The following is a 24,064-nucleotide window of genomic DNA, read 5'->3' as shown; positions in this document are numbered from 1 at the left end:
GGAACGTTTAATTACTTTAAAGGAATCAAAAATAAAAAAAAAGTACTTCAAAAGGGGTTCATCTAAGATGCAATAAAAGTTTTTGTTCAAGGGAATGCAAACAGAGCACAAAGGACAAAAGGGCGTAAAAGATGTGTCAATTGCGCTAGTTAGGGATATTAACATTTTGGTGAAACTAGTACCATCCATCTATTCCAAAAGCGTCACTTTAGCTCTTTTCTTGAGATTAGCAAAGATCTAGATCTAATGCAATCACGTGAAATAGATGCTTATGAACAAATTTGACTTTCTCAAAACAACGCGTAATAAATGTGGACTACAAATGTCCATAATCAACAATACAATACTTTCTCAAAACAATCGTAATAAGTATGGACTACAAATGTCCATAATCGACAACACAATATTTTCTCAAAACAACGCATAATAAGCGTGGATTACAATTGTTTATATTCGACAACACAATACTTTCTCAAAACAACGTGTAATAAGTATGGACTACAAATGTTCATATTTGACAACACAATTTTAGGTGATGTGATCAAATCTTCATAATGAATTGGAAAACGGAGGCTATGCATGGAATTAACACCTTAATTAGTTACACACACAAGAATGCACAATAGGAATCTACTTGTCTATCCCAAAAGATGCGACCCTTAAAAATTAGAACTATACTCTAAGCTTATTTCTAGCAACATCGAGATTATCATAGTCCTATTTTTGTTTCCACAATTTAGAAATGCTTTAATAGATAAAGGAAAATAATTCAAAAACGGACGGTTATCATTGAATAAAATCTTCACTAAAGCAATAGATGTAGCCGATATTAATTGCAATTTTTTGTCATAAAAAGTCAATTTCATGTTCCGGTCCATACGCTCCCGTTTGTGACCTTTTGAAGTGTGAATTCTAGAAATCTATATCACGTTTTCTATCAGTTGACTTGTCTTATATATTGCCAAATCTCAAATTTCACTTAATTTTTCCTCTTTCCTTTTTTAAATGCATTTTGTGGTTTTTCTCTTTCTACAGTTTTGAAAATCATCGTGAAAGAAAGAGAGAGAAGTAAGAGAAGACAAAAAGCAATTCAAAGGAAAAATGAAATAAATATTTTTGAATTTTGATTCATGTAACATGATTTATGAATTATAATCTAACGTGCAATATAATTCATGAATTTTTAATTTGTTAAATGTGATACATAAAAATATTCAACTTTATCCCTAAATTTGAATTAATGGAATGACGGTGTGCATCATTTCTATATAATTCAGGAATTAAAGTTTGAGCATCTATAAAAAAATTCAAGAACTATGGTAAAAGTTTATAGTATATTAAATTATTAATCCCATCATCCCCGCACTGAGAAAGAAAGGGAAAAAGGAAAGGGAATTAAAAACACCGCCAACGACAAAAAACAAAAACAAAACGGCTCCTCCGGGGCGTACACATTGCTTTCCTCTTCTTTCCTCCTCCTCCTCCGCCTGCAGTTTCAATCTCTCTCTCTCTCTCTCTCTCTCTCTTCACATAACGCTTAGGAGAGAGTTGATATAAGTCGATGCACCGGTCGTCCATCTCTCTCCCTCTCCTCCTCCTCCTCCTCCTCCAATGGCGGGCCACCACTCCTCGGCATCGCCGCACCAGGCCTTCGCCTCCCGCCTCCTCCTCCTCCTCACCGTCCTCCCGCTGACCCTCGCCTGCTTCGCCTTCCTCCTCCAGTGGCGCGGCGGCCTCAACGATCCCGTCACCCGCTGGTCCCCCGACCGCCTCGAGTTCCCCGGCATGGAGGACGACACCGCCGCCGCCGGCTCCAATGTGCCCTCCCGCGGCGATCGCTCCGGCTCCGGCTCCGGCGGCCGGCTCCGGCTGCGTCGACGTCCTCGGCCGGAGCCGGACGGCGTCGTTCCCGTACTACCGCGATTGGAAGTTCGATCTCGGATCGGATCTGCGGCCTCAGGTGAGCTCGGTTCTCTGGTCGGGTTGCGGTGCGTTCCTGATTGAGCGCGCCGTGGTTTTTTTTTTGCTGATCGGAGCTCGACGCTAGGAGAGACGCGTCGCGTGTCTACGTGAAGGAACGCGTTGATGATCGTGTGCGGACTCTTTACTGTTGTATGCTTGCGCAGCGTGCGAAACGCGTTGTGACTTACGGACCTGTGAGATCGCGATTTTTCCTGAGATGGAGTTGGATTTTGAGTGAGCTGCTCGAGTTGACATTTTGAATTTTTCCTTTTTATTTCAATCTCCAGTTTGCGTGTCGGCCGTGTTCGATATGTGGACTAGTGAATTTAGCCCTCGCATTTGCATGACCCAATCACAACACTACCGCCAGAAATGCACGGTATATTTAGGATGACGTAAACAGCTCCCATGTGTATGAATTGAGTCTGTCTCTCTATCATACCGAGCAAGGATCAGTGAGTTAACGAACTTACTCCATAAGAAAAGCGAACTTCTTGTCATGTGGTTTGCTAACTATGAAGATGGACCAACCAGTACGGTGTTGGTTTCATTAGTCAGAAGAAAATGTATTAGTATTACGTATGGAACATTGTGCAGTATGTACGAGTGGAAGGATGAGTTGTCAAACTGGTCAGAGTCTATCAGTTAGATCATTCACTCTGGTGGTAAACTCTGTCAAGTCATACTCTATATAATCGATATATATTTTTAACCAAAAAAAAAAAAATTTGATATATACTAATAGCTTAGTTAAGCCTTGAGAAAAGGTGGCCTTTTTCTTTTCTTTTTTTCATGAGTTGCATACTATGTCTTGGCATTTCAAGATGACCTTGCGCTTTGTGGTAATAGAGTAGGGATTTTCATTTGACCGAGGAAATGCCTTTCCATCCACAGTGCAGAGTTGGAGAACCCTGTTGTGCCGTCTCTTATAACATGAGTACCAGACCTCTGTCATCTAATTTTATCCGATATGTTAATTTTTTTTATCCTGCCTAACAACGAATTTTGGGGAAGATTATCTCAACTGGCAGGTTCACATTAATAAAATCCTAGCCTTTTCACACAGCCAGTGGAATGATATTAGTTCATCTTAATATATTGAGGGTGATTTCTACTTATGTTCTCTTGAATGAGTTTTGCTTCTCAAAATGGCAAGTTTTAGGATGATATTTCATTTCATTCCTTTCCTTGCCTCCCTTCCTCTTCCGACCAAAAAAGAAAAGAATTCTCATCTAATTATTCGTGAGATTTCATAAGGTAGATAGTTGTTTTGTTTGCATATGACAACCTTTGTTCTATTTCCTGCTAAAGTGATGTACAGGTGACTTGATATGTCTATTGTATTTTTTCAGATATGCATTACGACCAGCACGTCTGCGGGCCTAGAACAGATACTACCATGGATATTTTATCATAAGGTTATTGGAGTATCAACTTTCTTCCTTTTCGTGGAAGGAAAGGCTGCCTCGCCTGACGTGTCTAAAGTTTTGGAATCCATTCCTGTGAGTTGAAATTATATGTTTTCTCTTAATTATATAGACAGGAGCCCACATGTTCTGCAGTGATTTCTCTTGTTGTTTCCCATCAAATTTTGATCCATGATTATTTTATAATTTGCTGAGGATTTCATTTTCAGGGGGTCAAGGTCATATACAGGACGAGAGAATTAGAGGAACAGCAAGCAAAAAGGTTTGTATGATCCGTATGTTAGGAAAGTCATCTATTTATAATAGTGTTCTGATGCTTCCCTATTTGAACATATGATGATACTTCAATCAATTTAAGACGTGATACAATGCAGAGATTCTTGACAAAAGTAATTAGGTGTAGAAGTACAATCAACATATGCAATCATTGATATTACATGCAAACCTACTACAACAATGATTGAACCATTTCCTACTCCCATTTCTTTTCCTTTTTGGCTAAGTGCCGTTTCCTACTTAAATAGGATCAGCTGAGTGGATCCTGATGATCATGCCAGCTTTTCAACTGTGCTAGCTCACCACAATGTGATCAGTTGAAAAGAACAAGGAAATCTGAAGTTGTTCTATATGTCTGACCAGCAACTATTTTTGCATCTTGCTCGACTTCTCCGATTTTGATGAATTTATTTTGATTTTCGTATTTTACGTCATGTTCAGCCGTATCTGGAATGAGACTTGGTTGGCAAGCTTCTTCTACAAGCCATGCAACTATGAGCTATTTGTGAAGCAATCCCTAAATATGGAAATGGCTATTGTCATGGCAAGGGTATGTAGAATATTTTGGTTAATTCTATCATCCAAAATTTATTTTTAAATTGTTTAGAGAGACATTTGAATCCTTATTAGTAACTTAACATCTTCTTTCGATTTTAGGATGCAGGGATGGATTGGATCATTCATCTTGACACTGACGAGCTCATATATCCAGCAGGAAATCGTGAGTATTCAGTGAGACAGCTGCTAGCTGATGTGCCTGGAAATGTTGATATGGTCATTTTTCCAAATTATGTGAGTGAAATGTCTTTAGCATTTGGAAATGAATGCTGTGTCTACCCTACAATATCCTGATCATCCACTAATGTGCGATCATTTTATATCAGGAAAGCAGTGTGGAGAGAGATGATGTTAAAGAGCCCTTTAGTGAGGTAAGGTTTTTGATCATTTTGTCATCAATCCTTCAGCTGATTTTAGTAGTAATGAATATAACTTAAGTGGCTGAAAAATCAGAAGTTTTCAACGTCAGCATAATTCGGTGCACAATCACTTTGACAAGGTTAAAAGGCATGATTAATTTTGAAGCTTTCCGATAGATCTGTCAACTTGGTTAAATATAAAGCAGCTCATGTTTTACTTATATAACATCAAACTTTCTGAGGGACATTCTGCTATTTTTACTGGAAGAACATCAATCGATATCTTGCACGCGTTCTGTTCTTGGTCCTTACGCTGCATTGGATAATTTAGAGACACATATTCTACTCTACATCATCATTTAATATCTATGTTGAGTTTTGGATCAATCTATGTCTTCACCATTACTCTTTATATCAATCTAATTGTTAAGTCTCTTACAGGTGTCAATGTTTAAAAAGAACTATGACCATTTAACAAAAGATGTATACTTTGGCAATTACAAAGATGCAACCCGTGGTAATCCAAATTACTTTCTGACTTATGGAAATGGGAAGGCTGCTGCTCGTATTCAAGATCATCTTCGTCCCAATGGTGCTCACAGATGGCACAACTACATGAAAACCCCAAAGTATGGCTGTGGTTCTATCCTTGTTTACTTGACTTTTGGCTGATGATATAGAGATGCCATGTCTACATAATCGTGTAGTTAGGTGTTCCAAACGTTTCGCCTTTGTTTAGAAAGTGTTTATGGGGTCTCATCTTGTGCAACACACGCATTTTTGGCCATGTCTTTTGTTTGAAGTTGATGTCACCTCATTTCATACTGCTGACTCATTATTGTGTGTGATCTGTTGTAGTGAGATTAAATTGGAAGAGGCTGCTGTTCTGCATTACACATATCCAAAGTTTTCAGATTTGACATCAAGACGTGATCGGTGTGGCTGCAAGCCTACTAAGGAGGATGTGAAAAGATGCTTTATGTTGGAGTTTGACCGAGCAGTACGTATACTTTTCCTTCCCACCAGGGCTTTCATCACCAGCTCCTAGCAACAGGACAGAATTTTTTGGAAATTTTTGGAATTCCTTTTCCATTTGACTGGCAACTAAAATTATAATTGAAGAAGCAAGATTTTTTTTCCACATTATGAATATGCATATTTTTAACGGTTAAAAGTATATTTGTAGGCTTTCATTATTGCATCGACTGCAACAGAGGAGGAAATGCTTCGCTGGTAAATACATTTCACCATCATTCTATCTTCCAAGACTCAAGTATCTTTTACAGTGTTAATTTTTGGGTCCTTCTGATTGGAACAAGGAACGAAAATCCCTACTAACTGGGTGGTACTATTGGTTCCATTTGCATATTAGGAATGAAAATTGGTGGTATTGATTTGACCTAAGTTTAAACAATTTACTCTTTTTCAAGTCATCGGATAAAAATATGGCTATTTACATGTACTTATATTCTTCATGTGGCGTATGATCATTAATGAGAATGACGTTGCTGTGCATTTGGAGCTAGACTGCCATCATGTTAGGTCTTAGACTATCATATCTCTGTCCTGGGTCTTACGTTTTGAAACTCCCTTAACTGAGAGTAGAGACACAGCCATCAGTCACCCTAGGGTCTAGCATGTATGACAGGATCTTGAGAATGGTATCTGTGTACTCATTTACATTTCTAAAAAGATGTGATGTTTTTTGATCCGGATCAGTTCTCAGAAGTAATCTTTGTCATTATGGCAATGCATTTGAATTTTGAAGTTATCTCGTGTGCATTTCTTTCTTTTTTCCCTTCAGGTATCGAGAACGAGTCGTATGGACTGACAAGACTGTGAATCTTAAACTTCTCAGGAGAGGCATTTTGACTCGCATTTATGCTCCTACGGTAAGTTCTAATTTAGGTGTATCTTTAAATTGTACAGTAAGCAGGTTTATGGTAGTGAGATACTTTTATAAGATTGAAGAAAATCAATTTTAGCGTTTCCTTTCCAACTTTACAGGTTATTGTGCAAGGATTAAGGGAAACTGGTGTTTTCAGCTCTGTTATTGCATCAGCACAGACGACTCTCTCGAAGGACAAGGTTGTGTCCATTGAGAGCAAAAACTCTTCTAGGAAACTTGAATCTGGAGAAGTTTCCTCAAGAAAGATAGGTACCAACAGAGAGTCTCAAGTAATCGCAAGAAGAGTATTGGAAAGTACTGAGAGCGACATTCACCCTTCAGCAGTCCCACCATTACCTCCTCCTGGTGCGGATGACTCTCACTTATTGTCCGATGAATTCAGGATACAGTGACTGTTGCCTCCTTATAACCGGTTTTGTTTGAAGAAACGCACAAGATTTACACGTGTGCCAAAGTGGAATGTGCCTGATGAGAGAGATTGGAGCAGATCTAGCCAGCATTGGACGTTCAGTTCCAGTTTTAGGGTTCTTCCCGATCACTACCCAAGCGTTGATGTACATTTCGGGATTTCGAGCATAGAGCACTGACTTGGAGGGATTTTTTTTTTTTTTCCTACATCGGGCCAATCTTTTCTGCATTTGCCCCATCCTCCTTCTGGTTGTCTTGGGTCTCTCCCAGGAATGCCAATCTTCTTATATTTTATTCATAAACTCAAACATTTTTTTCACTGGGGGTGGTGGATTTACTTTTCACCCCCATTTACATACAAATAGTCACTTTAGGAAGATTTTACATTGCATTTCCACTCGTGTTCAAAACTATCTTCAGTCTAAACTTCACATGTCGTAGCAATTACAGGCTACAAAATGCTTGTACGTTGGCATATCGGCAGTCCTCTTTGCTGCTGCCCTGTCATGGATGTTTATTCTTCAGAGATATTACATCCAAGATTATTTTATCTGAACCGTAACCAGGAACTGCTAGAACTGTGTTTCAGAGCGACAACTTGTCCTTCAAATCGTACGGAGCTACATTCCAACTCCAGGAGTAGGTAATGACCCAGTTGCAGGAAACTCAATCGTCAATTTGGCTCTGTGTGCTATAATTAATCCAAAGAATGAATACATGTCAATACTAATGTTACAACGAGATAGTTTTACACAAGTAAGAATGAAAGACGGCAAATGCCCCCCAATTCCTGGGGTAGAAGGAAAAAACCCAAATACAAATGGAAAAGAGGGGCAAAGACGGCATTATTTGCTTAAATGAACAACAAAACATGGCCTCAGCAATTATGCGGAGGAAAGGGACAAGTAAATTGCATGGGGTGTGTATAAGTTCTAAACAAGAATGTCTTCCCTATCTGCATCACCTCCTCAATAGCTTGAGCACATCCCCTACCAGATGCAGCGAACCGGTGACTAGTACCTGTGCAGTGTATATCCACCAATAAGATAGATAACATGACCAATGGTCCAATATACGAGCATGTAAACCACCATATACACATCTTCTGTCCCTATTTTTCACTGAAAGGTTGATATTGTGTATCATGCTGCTAAGAACCGACAGCAAGGTGAAGGTTAAAAAAAAAAAATCTCCGACAACCAGATTCATCGAGAGGACCATGTCTGCTTTCAAATTCAGAATCTCTTTTGCACTCAAGTAGAAACACATGTATTTTCCATTTGGCCTCACAAGTAGTTTGGCAAAACTCTTCTAGTAGCAACCTATGGACATCACGTTAATGACAGAAAGGTTTACCTGAAGGCGTAAAGAAGGGTTTTCCTTAACACAGTCCCTTAGCCACTTTATTGTCAATGGCAACGAAGGCATCACCGCACTGCAAGCGAAATTCCGATCTGCCGGATTGCAATTGGAAACGTCTTCGTAAAGAAACTTGTGAGGGGGCAAGAAGTCTACACCATCCGTCTTGGAACTCTTGTCATGGGAAACATCTGCTCATGTTTAAAGGAAGTGTCACAAGCTCAAGTGAAACTTCAACATTTTCCCATACATTAATCAGTAAACTTATTGTGGTGGAAGCATATTTTCAATTTAGTGGCGACTGGCAACATCAACCTAAATTCAGCAGAGGCGGTATGGTTTGACCGATTAGATAACAACTATGAACTACCCCATTGTTACAGCTTCCTGTGAACTCCAACTAACATTACCAGAAGCATGTGGAGGAGTGAAGCTAATACCACAATTAATAGCAACAGCGACAAACTGTAAGGGAAAGGATTGACATGATATACTAGTTTGAGGCCGCCTCTAAAACTATGGTTCTGGGACTAACAAGGACCCCATTCGTGGTACTCAAACAGGCTGCAGTTCATTTACACTATTTTTTGTAAGTTTGCTTTTTTTGCGAGTAGACAAACCTTTGCCATGTATAATCTTCTCCCAAATCCTTTGGAGGTTATACTGCCATGACAAGTCCCTGTTGGTAGGGACATCTGATGTAATAACCGAAGTACCAGAAGTGACTTTACTATATGTTGACATGCTAGGGACAAACAAAGCCTTTGAGAAATGGGTCCCTGCACAAGATTAGAACAAAACTCTTAACCACTCATCTGCAAGCCTTACAAAATGACATATAGTTTGACTAGTCTACCGGTAATGCTCAAATCTGAACAACCAACATTGCATCCACTGAACCAGCAGCAACAGAAACTTGTATCACCTCACTTATGATAAGTGCTTAAAATTATTTCCAGGATAAAGCTGATGCACTAATTTCTACATAAAGATAACATACCCCTTTTTTATTAAACAATTATTACACAAGGTGTTACTGATGGGTAAGAAGAACACAGCTAACTGGAAAAATATGCTTTGATAACAGAGTGAGGTGAAGTCATCCTGAAGACCCTGATCACCATCAGACATTAGAAGCATACAACAAAGAGAACTGAGGCATCAATGCACACATGATAACATTGATAAAGCAGGGAATGAGAATGACAGCCATCAAGAGAAATATCTTGCAAATCAATTAGCAAATCAAATGCCTTCACGCATTAAATGTCAGGATGCAAAAAGAAATATCTTGCATCATGAAGAGTGCATATTTCTTTTGAAGTGGATATACCTGATGAACCACAAATATTCACAAGTCGCGGGAGCAGAATTTGAGGGTCTCTAACATCCATGCAATTGAATAATAGAATCTGCCAAATACAAAACAAGCAAGGTATCAAAAGCCCATTTATCAAGCAAAACTGAACTTCTTAAATGACAAAAAATGTGTCTTGTCTTTGCAAAAATATACCTGATAGAAGCAATTCAAAATACTTACACCTCAAAAGAAATTCAATCTATGAGTACCTTTACCTGCTTTGACATCTTATTAGATGAATTCACACAATCCTTTTCATAATTGAGGCAGCCATTTCCCCAGAATGACTTCATATTGCGAACATCAAAAGAAGTAGATGGTGGTGATGACAATGGCAATAATGTTTTGTTTGCTTTAGCAGCACCAGAGAACCATCTGGCACAAGCCTCCATGCTCTCAGGACTATGAGCTCCGTCCAAGTAGAAAGTCAACTCTCCTGAATTTTCCGAAGTATCTGCTGAGCCATTCAACATCAAAGGAGTATCATGGACAATCTGTGCCCTTCCAGAAAGGCGTGCTGTTGAGAGACCTCTGACAAATGCAGGAGGCAGTTCTGATCCCACCACCTCCTCATCCTGCTTCTGACACCAGCAGATTAGGATGTCAGAATGATGTGGTTGCCAGATTCAAATAATAATGATATACTTATAACACAAAAAAATTAGACAGGAGCACCATTACCTTGACATTTAAGGGAAAATAAATAATGGATATTCACTGACACTACAGTACTTTGCCGCTCAGTTATAAATTAACATTGAGATGTACAATGCTATTGTGCATAAGGTTTGTCATCCAAGTGTAGTCTCATCACTTTAACCCAAATTGTTGAACCATTTCTACACATATTAGGGGCTTAAGTCTGCAGGTTTGTCCATTTAAGTTCTGTTAAAAATTCAAGAGAAGCCCACAGGAATACAAAGTAACCTTTTCGAGTAGTTTTTCCCAGTTTCCGGTTCTCTGAAGCCAGCATTTGCAGAGTGAAACAGCAAGCCCAGCATTGACAAGCTGGTGATCACCAGACAGGCTAAGTGTTTCTCCGCCCCACCTTTGAATATCAAGCGGTACAGCTACTTGCAATGGAACCTATAAGAAAAGGCTTGTGGGCTTCAGCTACTACCAGCAGAAGTTCAAGGTTTCTGTGTGGTGACAGTAACTTCAACCCCTCCAATAAATTACAGCCACTAATAGCAATAATGTGCATATGAATGAGGCAGGAACCATATGTAATAGCCATCTGAAATATTTCAGTCTCTCCTGGGTCCTTATAACTGTGAAGTATTCAAGGATGACATATAGAGAAGACAAGCTCTTTACACATCAAATAAGTGAGCTAGATTTTTTGCTATTGAATCGTATAATCCCAAAAAAATCCAAACAGCCGATAAGAGAAGAAATACCACTTGATATTGAGAATTAGAATGTCATAAGATCTCCAACTTCAATACACAATATTTACCAATTTAACAGCCCATTAATTTGTTAAAGACGTGTAGACAATAAAAAAAGAAAGATCCCTTAACCCATCTATATTCAAACTAGCAGCACTAGAACCAAACAGCTTTAAGGTTATCTTGTCCATCCAAAAGTTAATAGGTCTAGTTTGGTAATTCCATCAGGATTTGATTCAGGTTCAAGGTAACATTTGCTCGCAAGTTGCATGCACTACAGCATGGGCCCAGTGTGGGTTTGATATTACAACTTCTGTTCACTTCTTTCTCTCCTGATTGGCTCACAAAATGTTTCTTTTAGATCAAGAAGAGTTATTTCTAAATGATTTATTCACTGACAGTGAGTAACAATTAATGCAGAGGATAAAAAACATAAATACAAAGCAACGGCCAGGACACTGTTCATTTATTATAGGATTTTCTCCAACTTGGTGCTATGTAAAAGAATTTTGAGAAAGGGAAGGGTAAGATACTCTCTTGCTTGATTCTGGTTTTAGGGTACTCCTAACCCCAATAGCAAGCCATGCCTACTTTTGAAAGTTTACACAATCATTAATAATGTCCATCTGCAAAAATATATCCAAACTACTCGCACATTTGACTCCTATAAGAAGAAAGAACTATCAACTCATTGGAAAAATGCCTGCTTCGCTGCTAAAACCAATCCTCCAATTTAATTAACAAGTAGGCAGGTTTATACTTGATAACTTAAGATTGGCAGCATACGTAGCAACTGCTACTAAACTTCAGGAAAAAGAAAAGGTAGTCTAACTACCACTTGAGAAATGAGCTGATCACTGTTAAGAAAAACGATCAGTGTATCATGATTAACAGGGAAAACAATGAGTCCTCCAATTTAAATAAACAAGTAGGTAGGTTTATAATCGATAACTTAAGATTGGCTACAAAACATAGCAACTGCTACTAAACTTTAGGAAAAGGCAAAGGTAGTCTAACTACCACTTGAGAAATGAGCTGATCATTGCTGAGAAAAACAATCAGTCTATCATGATTAACAGAAAAAATAATTACCGTTAGTCCACCCGCTGTCTCCTCAAGAACATCCATTGCCTCAGATAGTTGGGGAACAGTGAATGCTGGTATTTGAGGCTTCAGGAGCAAGGAAGTCACGAAATTCAAAATAGATACTCAAATTTCAAACAACATATGTTGCTTTTATGATAAAGGAAATGCTGCAATAAATAAACTTTGTTAAAGGACAATGCTATGCTGAATTTAAGCCTGTTAGCAAGAGCCTTACACCTTGAAAATCCCAGCCTTATGAGAAGCAATCTGCCCTAGGGTGTCTCCTGCATAGCACAAGACATGTTAAGCTTGATTTGTTGACCCTCCTTTTGGACATGATTGACGTAGGCACATCTAAAACCAATTAAGCAGTGATACCAATGGTTGGGGCTTAAGAATTAAAGCAAATTCAAGTTGTCGAGGGAGACATGAAAAATAAACACACCCAGAGATTCTGTATGATCCATCCCAAGGGAAGTAATGCCACAAACAACAGGCTCTTTTATCTGCACAGTAGCACCAAAAACAGTGAACATTGACTGCCTTATCATCTTGACATTCAAGGTTGTTCATGGGAGAGGAGAAAGAGATATTGGTATAAGGTTTCTCGCTGGAATGCTTTCCATAATTAAATTAAAGGAAACGCACATGAACAGTTTTATAATTGGAAAAATAGTTCAAAATTAGCGTAGGTGTATATACCACATTTGTTGAGTCCTTTGTACCTCCAAGACCCACCTCAATTATTGCCACATCAACCTATTGAAAAAACAATTCTGTCAAGTGGCACTGACCAAAATCCTTGGAGACACTGATTAACTGAGTAGCCACCAGATACATTGACATTTAAATTCACCATGGACAACCAATACAGGATAATATACAGGAACGTTAAACTGCACCAACAACTATATTTTGCAGAGAGACAGCATAGGTATCAAAAAGCAAATGACTGTACTTCTATAACAAAGGAAAATGTTATAACTCAACTTTCCTTACTATAATCTTGGAAGAGCTACTTAAATCAACCATGAAATACCAGAAGATGAGAAAATCTTACATAATTAGCATTGCAGTTTTACCTTATGAGCATGCATGACATCTCTCTCTCCCCCTCCCTCCCTCCCTCCCTCCCTCTTTCTTGGCTACTCAACTTTCCTTACTTATAATCTTGGAAGTGCAACTTAAGTCAATCATGAAGCACAAGACAACCGAGAATGCGTTATATAATTAGCATCGGAATCTTACCTTATGAGTATGCATGACAACTCACCTCCCCCCACCAAAAAAAAAAAAAAAGAACCCCAATTTCCACACAAAACTGAACGTTAAGCATAGACTTAGGAGGCAAAAACAAAAAATTAAAATAGAACTACATTTTTCCCCTACTCATGTTTGCAAATGAAGAACATGGAAAAGAGGCTGGGAAATGTGAAAAATCAAAATCCTCATTCATATCTAAAAATTTGACTATATTTTCATCTAGAATTTGCATACATTCTCCATTAAATACAAAGTCATGAACTCTTGCATTGTCACTTTGACAAAAACCACAAACCCAGCAAAGAAGCTTTAGAAAAATGTAAACAACTCTTTGAAACATGGTGTTATTAGGTGGATTAACAGATAATGCCTCTGGCATAAACAAACTATGTTGCAGGATATTTATGCTTGGACAAAATCTTTATGATTGGAACTACATAAAACTAAAGAAAAAGTACATAGGCTCTTTGGAAAGTGTTTCCCATATAAGATCCGGAAGTATTAAGCCAGTTTCATGGGTTAGCTCAGACTGCCTCAGAGCCTTGTATCTGCTTTCCTCAAATTAATCTCTAGAAAGTCTCATTAAACATAGATCCAACACCCAAACAAGCCTTTAATCTCGTCAAGTTGCAATATGAACCAGGGATATATTACTTCAGCAAACAAATCAATCAACACTATCATAAGTATCAACATTATTCTGAGACCTATCTTCTGCCATCATCCAGTTGGCAGGCCAAGACAGACTCTAATTAAGTGAAGTAAAGAGATCAAAGCAACTCTTGCTGCAACCAATTCAAACAAAGAGGCATCATTATGTATGGAACTATGTAAGCAAGAAACAAATCACAGCATACCTGTTCAGATATGAACATGTTAAAAGCCAGTATCGTGAGAAATTGGAATAATGGTGGCATTGGTAGATCTTCCGAAACATTTTCCTGTAAATCAAAATCTCCGAATTAAAAGTACAGTCTATGCAAATCATCTCCCCGAATAAAGTATCAGATTACTCAAGCACATTCATGAATCATCAAGACGACAATTTGAGCACAGAGCCACAAACTCAAGAGCAAGTGTCGTCAGTAAATTCAAAGTTCACTTAAAGAGAAAATGATGTTTGAGATGCTTCCAGAAAAGAAGTTGCAGATTTAGAGAAGAACGAGGTAATTGATGCTTTAATATATTCCAATGTATTAACTTGGCTGTCAAAGCTGCAAAAGGCAGGGACCTAATCAAGGAGTGTGGTTGTTAACGCCACAAACAGGAAGCTCCCAGTTCCTCATTCAAAACATAAAACCCAGTGGTCATTACTTGTGCCTATCAAGAGCCAAAGTTGGTATGACCAAACCAATCCACAAAGAGACGACATATTACCTTCAGTTGACTCCAGCAATCCCAAAAATATAGCAGGAACTTATCCTCAGACACGTCCAACCTAAACAAAGTACATTCAATCAGAATCAAGAGATGTTGACAGTGCATTTCATTCAATTATAGTCGGTACAATCATAGTTAAAAACAATACAGACTCAGTTTCTGCTCTTTAATAAAGCCTGCCAGACATCGACACTTTCACACATAGACTGATGGTTAGAAGATTCATCAGCCTGGTGCATATGTAAACAGTCACCATCCGAGTGCAAAGCTCTCATATGACAGAATCATTAGCTGCCTCATGTATGTGTTGTAGAAAAACTTATGGGGTTTCAATAATGACTTAAGTTATTGTCACCACAAAAATTCACTTTACTCCATCAAGTCAAAAAATCATCTGCTCCCTGGTTATAAAAATTAATAGATGAATGGCCATGCGACATTAGCCATGGCTGAGTAGCCATCTCGAAAATTCTTGAATTTCAAGGTGGGAGTGTACTTGTAACACATCTAATCAGTCAGATGACTCAGAAACAAAGTCGATTATCTATTTCTTGACAGTGGGGTAAACTACAATATGAATTGCCATCATAGTGCTAGCATACTTGATGTGCAAACAGATAAATCTCAATTTCCTCCACTTCTAATTACAGAAAATATGAAGCCATCAGTTATTCAACATCAAACATCACCCATAATGATTCATCACATTAATATAACGCCATCTGACACCAGAGAAATAGGTTTAATAATCTATAGGCTGTAACAAAAACACAAGTTGAGAAGGTGCTGACCCATCCAAACGGAACCTTTCCCTCACATCAATTAGGTGAGGAGATGTGAACAGTCCAGTCCTAAATCCACACTCTCGCAAAATAGCCTCACAGAAAGCACATGTCGAACCCTGCAATATAAATCAGAAAATGTATGTAAGAAGACACGAAAAACTGTCAAGAACACTGTTATTCTGAAGAAATGTTTACATTATATTACGACACTGTAGACCATAGAGACATGCAAAGGCAACATTTGATTTCTAGTGAAGAAATCAACAATAACTTCCATTTAAAATAACCTGTAATAGGAGATAAGGGGATTTTTTACAGGTTGAATTAACATCTGTTGAGGTGGCAAACGAGTCCAATAGAGACGGCAAAACAGAAGAACTTAAAATTACCTTCCCTTTAGTTCCAGCAACATGTATTATTTTAAGCCCAGCAATCTTTTCCTCCAACCCGAGTATCTACGAAGATAGCCAAACAATTGAGTTAGTAGACAAAGCCCACGTTTTCATTATGTTAACCATTAAAGGCCAGAGGAGCTAGGCAAAGCTCATACTGCATATAATAGCAAGAATAATAACAAAAGCAAGAATACTGCATAACTAATATGCAAAGGCACTTGATAATTAGAAAAAAATAGTTTTTACTGCATTATCGCATTACTTGCCTAGGTCAAAAGTTGATGCAGTAGCATGTGAAAAGACTTCTACTCATAATTGCCATACCTCAAAATGCATGGAGTTGATTAAAAGAGATGTTCCTACTCTATTTAAGCATGACTGCTAAGTTCCAATGTAAAACCATGAAGTCAGTCCATATACATTCATATCTGAATGACTGGAATTATACCCTGAGATACATTGACATTCTTTCCAGTTTCCCAAACTTTCCACCAACAGGTGTTCGGTCTCCACGTTTCTGACGTGTTATGAGCGAGGAAAGTGCTTCCATTGCAGCTTCATAAGAAGATGAAAGAGGCAGATCTTGATTGCGCTTAAAAGCTAGATCGTTCTCCATTTTCTCTATTACTTGCAATGACATTTTCGTGTATCTAGACCCTGAAGCAATAAGGTGAAATAAGGCACCAGAGTCAGTCAAAGATTGATTCTCTAAATTCCCAAAATGCTTCCCATATATTAATATGACTACATGATTTGAGTAGCCTTCACAAATAAACCTCTTTCACATTACGAAGACACCTACTATATAATTCAATCCAATTGATGAAAGAAGGAAAGAAAAGAAATTGATGAAAGCAGAATATAATCTTCAATCAAATTCTATAGGTGCCACCATGCTACCTGAGTAGACACAGAGCAGGAAGCAACTCAAGAATGAGGCAGGACTATGGGGTATGAAGAGAGAGAGAGAGAGAGAGACGAACTAGCCAGAAACAAAATGCATTTCCCAGAATTCTCACCCAAAAAAAAAAAAGAAAGAAAATAAATCAATCAAAGCAGTACTTGGACAAATAATGATCACATGCCTGAAGGAGCATGCCCAAATGACACAGATAGAGAAACCCTAATCAGGTTACCAGACATGAAAAATCTCACCAAAACTTTATGAATGCTGAAATACTATTGGAGGGGTTGCAGGAAGCCACAACACTTTGGGTTGGCCAGCAACCGTTTGGTTCCCCTGTACGTACTATTCAAAATCTCTCTCCTTTCCAACTGTCCCATATGATCATTTCAGAAATGCCATCCCCCCATCTTAAAAGTATTACAAGTTAATTCAGAAACTTTCACCATTCAGACTGCTATAAACTGTCGGTATATAATAACCAAAATAGTTGCAAGCCTAATACCAAAGCAATAAGGGACGAGCAGTGTACAAGATAATGCTAAAGTTGGAGTCCAACAGTATAATCTCCATCACTAGTCATCACTCCACCGCTCCCACGCACTCCCATAAAACAAAGCAAACACAAACCAGCTTCTGCTAGAATTTGCCAGAATTCTACTAACTCTGAATTCCTTACTTAACTAGAAATACTTGGACAACAGAGCATCAGTAATTATTTCCTTGTCATTAAAAACTTCATGTATTTAGTTAGAACAATCAAGGACTTGCTTCAAAGTAAAACTTACTTGGCACTTTGAGATTCTGAGAGAGACCAGATGCCGGAAAGTCAGAAAGGCGCCATGCTGCTTTTCCTGATAACAGATGGCTCTCCCTACGGAAGTGTGAAAAACCAAATATCCCACACTTCAGATAAACCACCGTATGTGCGAGCATTAGAGAATGCCAACCCTGCCCAAGGAAATTAATTATATAAACAATGGAGGCAGTTCGGATACGACTGAGCTGAGTTTGACTTTCAGAACACAAAGGAAAGCCCGGACACGAAAAGCCAACAACACCACTTGCAGACCGCATCGTTTATCAAATTCTAAGATTCAATTACGAAAACAGCGCAGAAGAATCCTTCTTTCAAATACTAATCTTATCCCCTCAATCAAACAAAGCACCAACCACGACTCCCATCCCACAAAAGTCAAACCTTTCTCTTCTCTTCTTCTTCTACACGCCATCCCAAGACAACCCTTTTGCCAACACCAATCCTAACAAACTCCCCGACCCAGATAGCAAACACCCCACCAGTCGGCTCAATGAAACAGCACCACGTAAAAGAAACACCCGCGCGTCCCAGAAGGGTACCCGGCGAGACCCATGTCCGACATGAACCTCTTCAGTCATAACAGCAAATAAAAAAAGCAAAAGAAGAGAGAGAGAGAGAGAGAGAGAGAGAGGTGGAAGGATAGCGTTAAATCGAAGGGAACTCACTCGTGAAGCATTATCTCGGAAGCTTGGCTCGCCAACTTTTGGGCGCCACTTCTTGTTACGGGTCTTGTCCCCTCCCGTTCCACGCCCTGTGGCGTGAACTGCCTCGCCGTATAAATACGGCTGGGAATGCAAGAACCCGACGTGATGATTCGTCGTCCGGCCCCGAGTTGATTGGCTCGAGTGCGATTCACGCGACAAGGACCGGCCTCTAGGGTTATAGGGAGGACCCCACCACCCCATCTCGCCTAGTTTAGTAGGAAACATCGTCGCCGTCTCCTGCTCCTTCTCCATGAATTCCTCCGACGACGATGGCCATCGTCATCATCCGATGTCTGCCGCCTGCGTTGATCACTGGCGGCATGAACAATATTCTCCCGCAGCTGCTCCTTGTTTTCCCGGTCAAATTCACTGTAGCTCTCAATTCTTTTTCTTCTTCTTTTTTTCTCCATTCGAAAAATAAATCGTCACGTCACTTAAGAAAATAAATAAATAAATAAATAAAATATTATTATTATCTATGAAAATATTTAAATATAAATTATTATCAATAGTAAAGATATTTTTTATAATACAAGTAATTATTCTTAAAAAAAAAAAATTTCAAATCATTCATTTTCTACAAATTAAATAAAGACTTAAGATAATATTTTTTCCTCTTACCATATGTGAAGTACTTTTTTTATATCATGACGTGCGTTTGTATCCTTGCCAATAACAATATGCCAATTAAATACCTTTACATAGCCATTTTTTCTTGGCGAAACATCCCTTTTGGCATCTTGAGTTCTTTGTTTCTCATGATTCGTAATTTTTCATAAGAAGTAATAACATATCCAGAAAAAAAAAAAAAGGAATTTGTCTTATTATCACTTTAATATCTAACGAAGCTTATTAACTTTCTTTTACAGTCCGTAAATTTGTTTGACCCTCAAGTTTATAATTCTCCTTAATCAAATGTAAGTTGATTACTTTTGTGTTGTAAGTTTTATTTTATTTTTTTAAAATCAGTAAGTTACGAATTAAAGTCAATCTCTCTTGTAACATTTTCCGCTTATTAAAGCGCTCCACAAGTTATGATTCGAAATCAATTTTTCAGGCAATATGTACTGCAGGACCGGTCTCGTATATTCTACCGGGGGACCATAGAATGTCCAGTTAGGAAATGGCTACCAAATCTACGAAGCTAGACCATCGCAGGTTCAAAGAAACGTTAATGCTTGCCGTCATTCTTGGCCTAAAAACGAGATTGTGGTCATACACTCACAAAATGCCTTGGCCTCGGAGGGTGAGCTGTTGCTTTCATGGCTTTCAAAAAGCTCCTCAGATCACGCTTTTGATAAGGCCCTCTTAGAGTTTTTTGTACACTCTACAGTGACGCCCCCTTTTATATTTCAAAGGGTTCAACCAATTGCCCACTCAAGCAATGTGAGGATTTAATACATCAATTTGTGTTGGAAAAATGTTATAATACATAATAATAATAATAATAATTGTTGGAAATACATTGTAAAACATCAAAAAAATAAAAACAAATGTCTGAAACGTGTAAGTCTTGTCCTTAAGGATAATTCCGCCCATAACCCACCAAAAAGAAAATGAAAGATATGAGAACATAGTGCGTCTTCTAAGATTGTGATTTGAAGTTTAATTTATATTTAAATAAGAGAAAGAGACAGACGTAGGAATTCATCATAAATCAATTGGTAATTAAAAAGATAACCGTTATAAAATAATGAAGAGTTTATGACGTAATAAATCAAAAGTTATAAAGGACCGGTCGGCGTTAGAAAGCCGTTATAAAAATGATAATTTTAATGATGATCATAATTTCTAATAAATATTAACGATTATTAGAAAACCATTACAAAAATGATTACTTTAATGATGATCATAATTTCTAATAAATATTTCTAAAATATCCAACAATTCATCTCTTTTGAAACTGTTGACAACTAAAAGTGCTTGATATTCAATTATTGTGCGATGATCGTTTAGAAAAAATAAAAGTGAACTCGACAACCTCATATACAACGGTCAAAAGTAGCGGTGAAAAGATAAAAGAGGGAGAATATACTATCCAAGCATATTTGATCATCTACGGAAGAAGTTAATTTTAATGGATTGAATATTGATCAATATTATCTATTTGGTGACTTGAATGTAAATGTTGACACATACTGATAAGTGGCAAATGCTTGCGAATTATTTTAACAAGGTTGTCGATGAGCATGGAGCAAGGTGATTGATTAAAAGGATTGCATCAATGCTCTAGCATGTACACCTACTAGTAGAGATCGTGGAGAACGGTTATGATGGGAATTGAACATGGAAAACCGAGGCTGGTACATTGCACCGAGGCTCAATTTGAAGAACAGTTACAAAAGCATGTGTAAACCTGGAGAATAGTCAAACCGTTGGAGAAGGTGGAGGACTATTTCAAAGGAGCTTCGAAGAAGACTTGCCGACATGGGTTGAGGGGACTATTTCAAAGGAACTTCGAAGAAGACTCGACGATGTGGGTTAAGGATTATTTCAAAGGAGCTTCGAAGAAGACTTGCCGACATGGGTTGGGGGACTATTTCAAAGGAACTTCGAAGAAGACTCGACGATGTGGTTTAAGGATTATTTCAAAGGAGCTTCAAAGAAGACTTGTTGACTTCGGAACATGAGACTGAAATTTCAGAAGAAACTACTCCCAAACAGTTGTAATACAATGCCTGTAAAAACCAAGTTCTTATCAACTAGAAAAACCCCATCGATAATCAAAATATGTAATCTTTTATTATCTTTACTTTCCTGCACTTTATTTTTTTCCTTAGTTATAGCTTTTCAATTCGTGTCGTCGATTAAATTCCGACATGTATCTTTATCCTGATACTTTGTCATCGATTAAATTCAGGTGTGCATCTCTATCATGGGTGTCACGCCATTGATTAAATTCCGACATTACATCTTTGCTAGTTCTCTAGCTTTGTCGTCGATTAAATTCCAACACAATTCGTGCACATGTATTACTGTGGAAATGATTGTATTTTCGAGCCTTGTTGTTAATTGAATTATGGCATAGTTTGTATATACAATTTGTTTCGAAGTTTGAAATAAAGGTTTGCCATTATTCCTTATCCGCGTGAATATTTCCTGTCTGGAGTCGTCATAGAACCCGTCTCCTCTCACCAAAAGCCGAAGAACGACTTTTGAAAAGATGTTTCATCGTCGATTAGATTCTAAAGAAACAGGAACTATGGAGAGAGTAGAGGAAGAGGTCCCTTCTATTTTAGTGGGGAGACATGTTTTATCCTACGTTTGGTAATCATGCTAAAATTTAGGATAGGATAGGACGATTTTATTATATGTTTGATTTATGCCCAAAATAGAATAAAGTCATATAGAAAGGGATTATAGTTCAAATAAAATTATCATATTTCTAATATCCATAATACAAAAGTTATTTTTTCTTGGATAACAATCCTCTTTCATGATTATACATTCATATATGATAATTGACATATCCTCGATTGATATGTTAAACATGTTTGGGAGATTAACCATATTTTTTTTAATTCTCCACATGCATTTATCTCACTTGATTGTCATTGATATTGTAATGTATCATTACTATATACTTTTCAACTTGATATTAGAGTTAGGTTCCGTCTTGTTTATTTCACCCGTGCAGCTCCACATACATCGAATTTCACGTCTTCTTAATTCAACTTACACGTGAGAAGTGATGTTAAAAGCATTTCATATTATTTATTTACGAAATTTAGATGCTCTTTATTTATAAGTAATCTCCCTCTCTATTATCTCAAATTTTTGAGTTGGACTCTCTAACGTCTTTAATATGAACTTTTATCCTCAATTTTCTCTCCCTAGTGTATCATTCAGTGGTCAACTCTAAGATAATGAGGCCCATATTGAACTACCTAGGCGGACAGATGAGCATTGCCGAGGAGCCTCTCGGTCCTAACTCTATCCCACCAACCGGATAACCTTCGATTTGAGCAAGCCCCAGCTGGTTCTCCCTCTCACGGGATTGAACATTGGAGCAATTAGGCATTCTAGCTAAGCAGATACGCGCAATTGCGGCCCCGCCGTCCTCTTCTGCGACTTAACCTCAGTTATGCCCTAACAATTCCTAGCCTTCATACTCGATTCAGACTTGAAAAGTTGTCGGGACCATGCATTACTCATAAAGGTGGCAAAATGGGTCTTAGACCCATATATGACTCATTTAAATTATAAATTGATCGTATATAGGTCACTTATTTTTTAAAGAAATTAATTAAATGAATTTAAAAATTGAAAGTTTAAAATAAATGGGTCTTAAATTGGTTGGACTTAGATCCCATTTTCAACTAAAGCCTCACAATCTCTCTTTTCCCTATTTAACTTTATAAAAATATTTTTTAATAAAAATAGAATTTATAATTATTTTTAATATTTCAATTTTCTTTTCTTTCTTTTTCTTTTTTCTTTCCCTTATTTTTTCCTTTCTTCTTCCTCCTTCTTTATCCAACGTCCGGCACGGCGATGGTCGACTCTAGACAGGCGAGGCTTAAGCTCACCGGCGTCGGGCAAGCTCAAGTTAACCGAATCCGAAGAGGCGGAGGCCTTGTTGACATCCGGTGAGACTTAAGTCTTGCCAATTTGATGAGACTCGATCTCGACAAAGCATCGGGCGAGGCTCGAGCCTTGCAAGTCTGGCGAGCCTTGAGCTCGCCAGCATCAAGCGAGCCCGACAAGCTGGAGGCTCGCCTATGGCCAATCGTTGGCCGGCGGCCGGTTGAAGAAAAAGAAAAAGAAAAAAGAAAAAAGAAAAATTATATTCTTAAAAAATAAAAAAAATAATTAAAATTTCGATTTTTAAAAATTGTCCATTAAATTTGTATTGCATAAAAGTATTTTAGCAATACCATTTTTTATTTAAAAAAACATAAGAAATAAGATTTCTTAAGTTTAATTAAATTAGTCGAGTATTGATCAAGTATGGGTCGAATCAGGTATGGTCAAAAAATTTGCACTACCATAAATGGGTCATAAATAGATTAAATGAGTTAATTTGGGTTGGACTATTTATGATCCAATCCATCCATTTAATAGGTCTAATTACTCATAAATTGAGTTACACACCGGATCCTGGGAACATTCAGCGTCTGCCCTCAAGCAAAAGGGAGGAAAAGACACGGAGGTATGAAATTCTAGAACGTCAGAGCACATCTTGGCCATCCGATAGGCCCGCCCATCAAATGGACGGGCTTGGTCGGAAAAAAACAGGCCTGAATGGGCGCGCGTCAAGTATTTTTAAGTGCCTAATTCCCAGTAAAACCGTACTCCCATGGGAGAATTTAGATCGTAGATCTTCTATCATGTGATTTGTCCTAAGGAAGCTTCACCGTGAGAAGTAGGAATCAGGGAATAGGTCAAGAGCTTGCATATTGAAATGCCTTCTGCTTCAGTAGACATTTATCTAAACCTACAGTTGGAAGCAAGAGGATGGCCTAAACTGTGGCACGAAATTAAGGAATAAAAAACGATGGAGCATCAAATCCAGCGTTCAGAGAATGGGCGGCACCGTCAATTCACATGCACTAGGAATACGATCTCGGATACATAAAACGGCTATCTAGTCCAGTCGCAAAGAAAACAACCTGCAGCAAAAGGAATTTTCCCGGTATACTTATGGGAAGATTTTGAATTTTTGAACCACCCGAACATCGATTTGGACGGTGTCCTTCATCAGACAATGTACAGGCG

General features: G+C 38.1%; 2 protein-coding genes across 6 annotated transcripts; one reads left to right on the top strand and one right to left on the bottom strand.

Moving 5' to 3' along the window:
• The first annotated feature begins 1,470 nt into the window (after positions 1-1,470).
• Positions 1,471-7,325, top strand: LOC104444562 (glycosyltransferase-like At2g41451). The gene is given in 12 exon segments (XM_010058268.3): positions 1,471-1,854; positions 1,856-1,960; positions 3,315-3,464; positions 3,599-3,651; positions 4,107-4,215; positions 4,323-4,457; positions 4,550-4,594; positions 5,024-5,211; positions 5,441-5,582; positions 5,769-5,815; positions 6,387-6,474; positions 6,590-7,325. Coding segments are annotated over 12 exon segments (1,599 nt in total). The 5' UTR covers positions 1,471-1,611; the 3' UTR covers positions 6,884-7,325.
• Positions 7,170-18,704, bottom strand: LOC104444539 (folylpolyglutamate synthase). Of its 5 annotated transcripts, none has more exons than XM_039315153.1 (18): positions 18,308-18,704; positions 17,611-17,773; positions 16,367-16,575; positions 15,913-15,978; positions 15,530-15,639; positions 14,736-14,796; positions 14,216-14,299; positions 12,798-12,854; positions 12,541-12,601; positions 12,333-12,379; positions 12,102-12,179; positions 10,546-10,704; positions 9,834-10,193; positions 9,592-9,670; positions 8,879-9,037; positions 8,256-8,449; positions 7,864-7,919; positions 7,170-7,590 (listed from the first exon to the last, which is right to left on the bottom strand). In XM_039315153.1, exons 1-18 carry the CDS (start codon positions 18,596-18,598, stop codon positions 7,566-7,568), a joined length of 2,259 nt encoding a protein of 752 aa, XP_039171087.1. In that variant the 5' UTR covers positions 18,599-18,704; the 3' UTR covers positions 7,170-7,565. The 5 variants fall into 5 exon arrangements, with proteins under 5 accessions (XP_039171087.1, XP_039171086.1, XP_039171090.1 ...); XM_039315152.1 differs by having other exon boundaries at positions 9,834-10,199; positions 18,308-18,702; XM_039315156.1 differs by lacking the exon at positions 18,308-18,704 and adding an exon at positions 18,182-18,237 and having other exon boundaries at positions 9,834-10,199.
• Between the last annotated feature and the right edge of the window lie 5,360 nt (positions 18,705-24,064).

The sequence above is a fragment of the Eucalyptus grandis genome, chromosome 1 (genome assembly GCF_016545825.1).
Source record: "Eucalyptus grandis isolate ANBG69807.140 chromosome 1, ASM1654582v1, whole genome shotgun sequence".
NCBI lineage: Eukaryota > Viridiplantae > Streptophyta > Magnoliopsida > Myrtales > Myrtaceae > Eucalyptus > Eucalyptus grandis.
Note: the sequence above shows the minus strand (reverse complement) of the source record. Positions and strands in the feature narration are given on the sequence as shown.

Coding starts and splice junctions, on each gene's coding strand:
- LOC104444539 (XM_039315152.1), bottom strand. CDS start 18,598: ATGGAGAAGGAGCAGGAGACGGCGACGATGTTTCCTACTAAACTAGGC. Junction 12,602..12,797: donor CAAAGGACTCAACAAATGTG/GTATATACACCT, acceptor GCTACTGTGCAG/ATAAAAGAGCCTGTTGTTTG. Junction 7,591..7,863: donor GTGCTCAAGCTATTGAGGAG/GTGATGCAGATA, acceptor GATTAATTATAG/CACACAGAGCCAAATTGACG.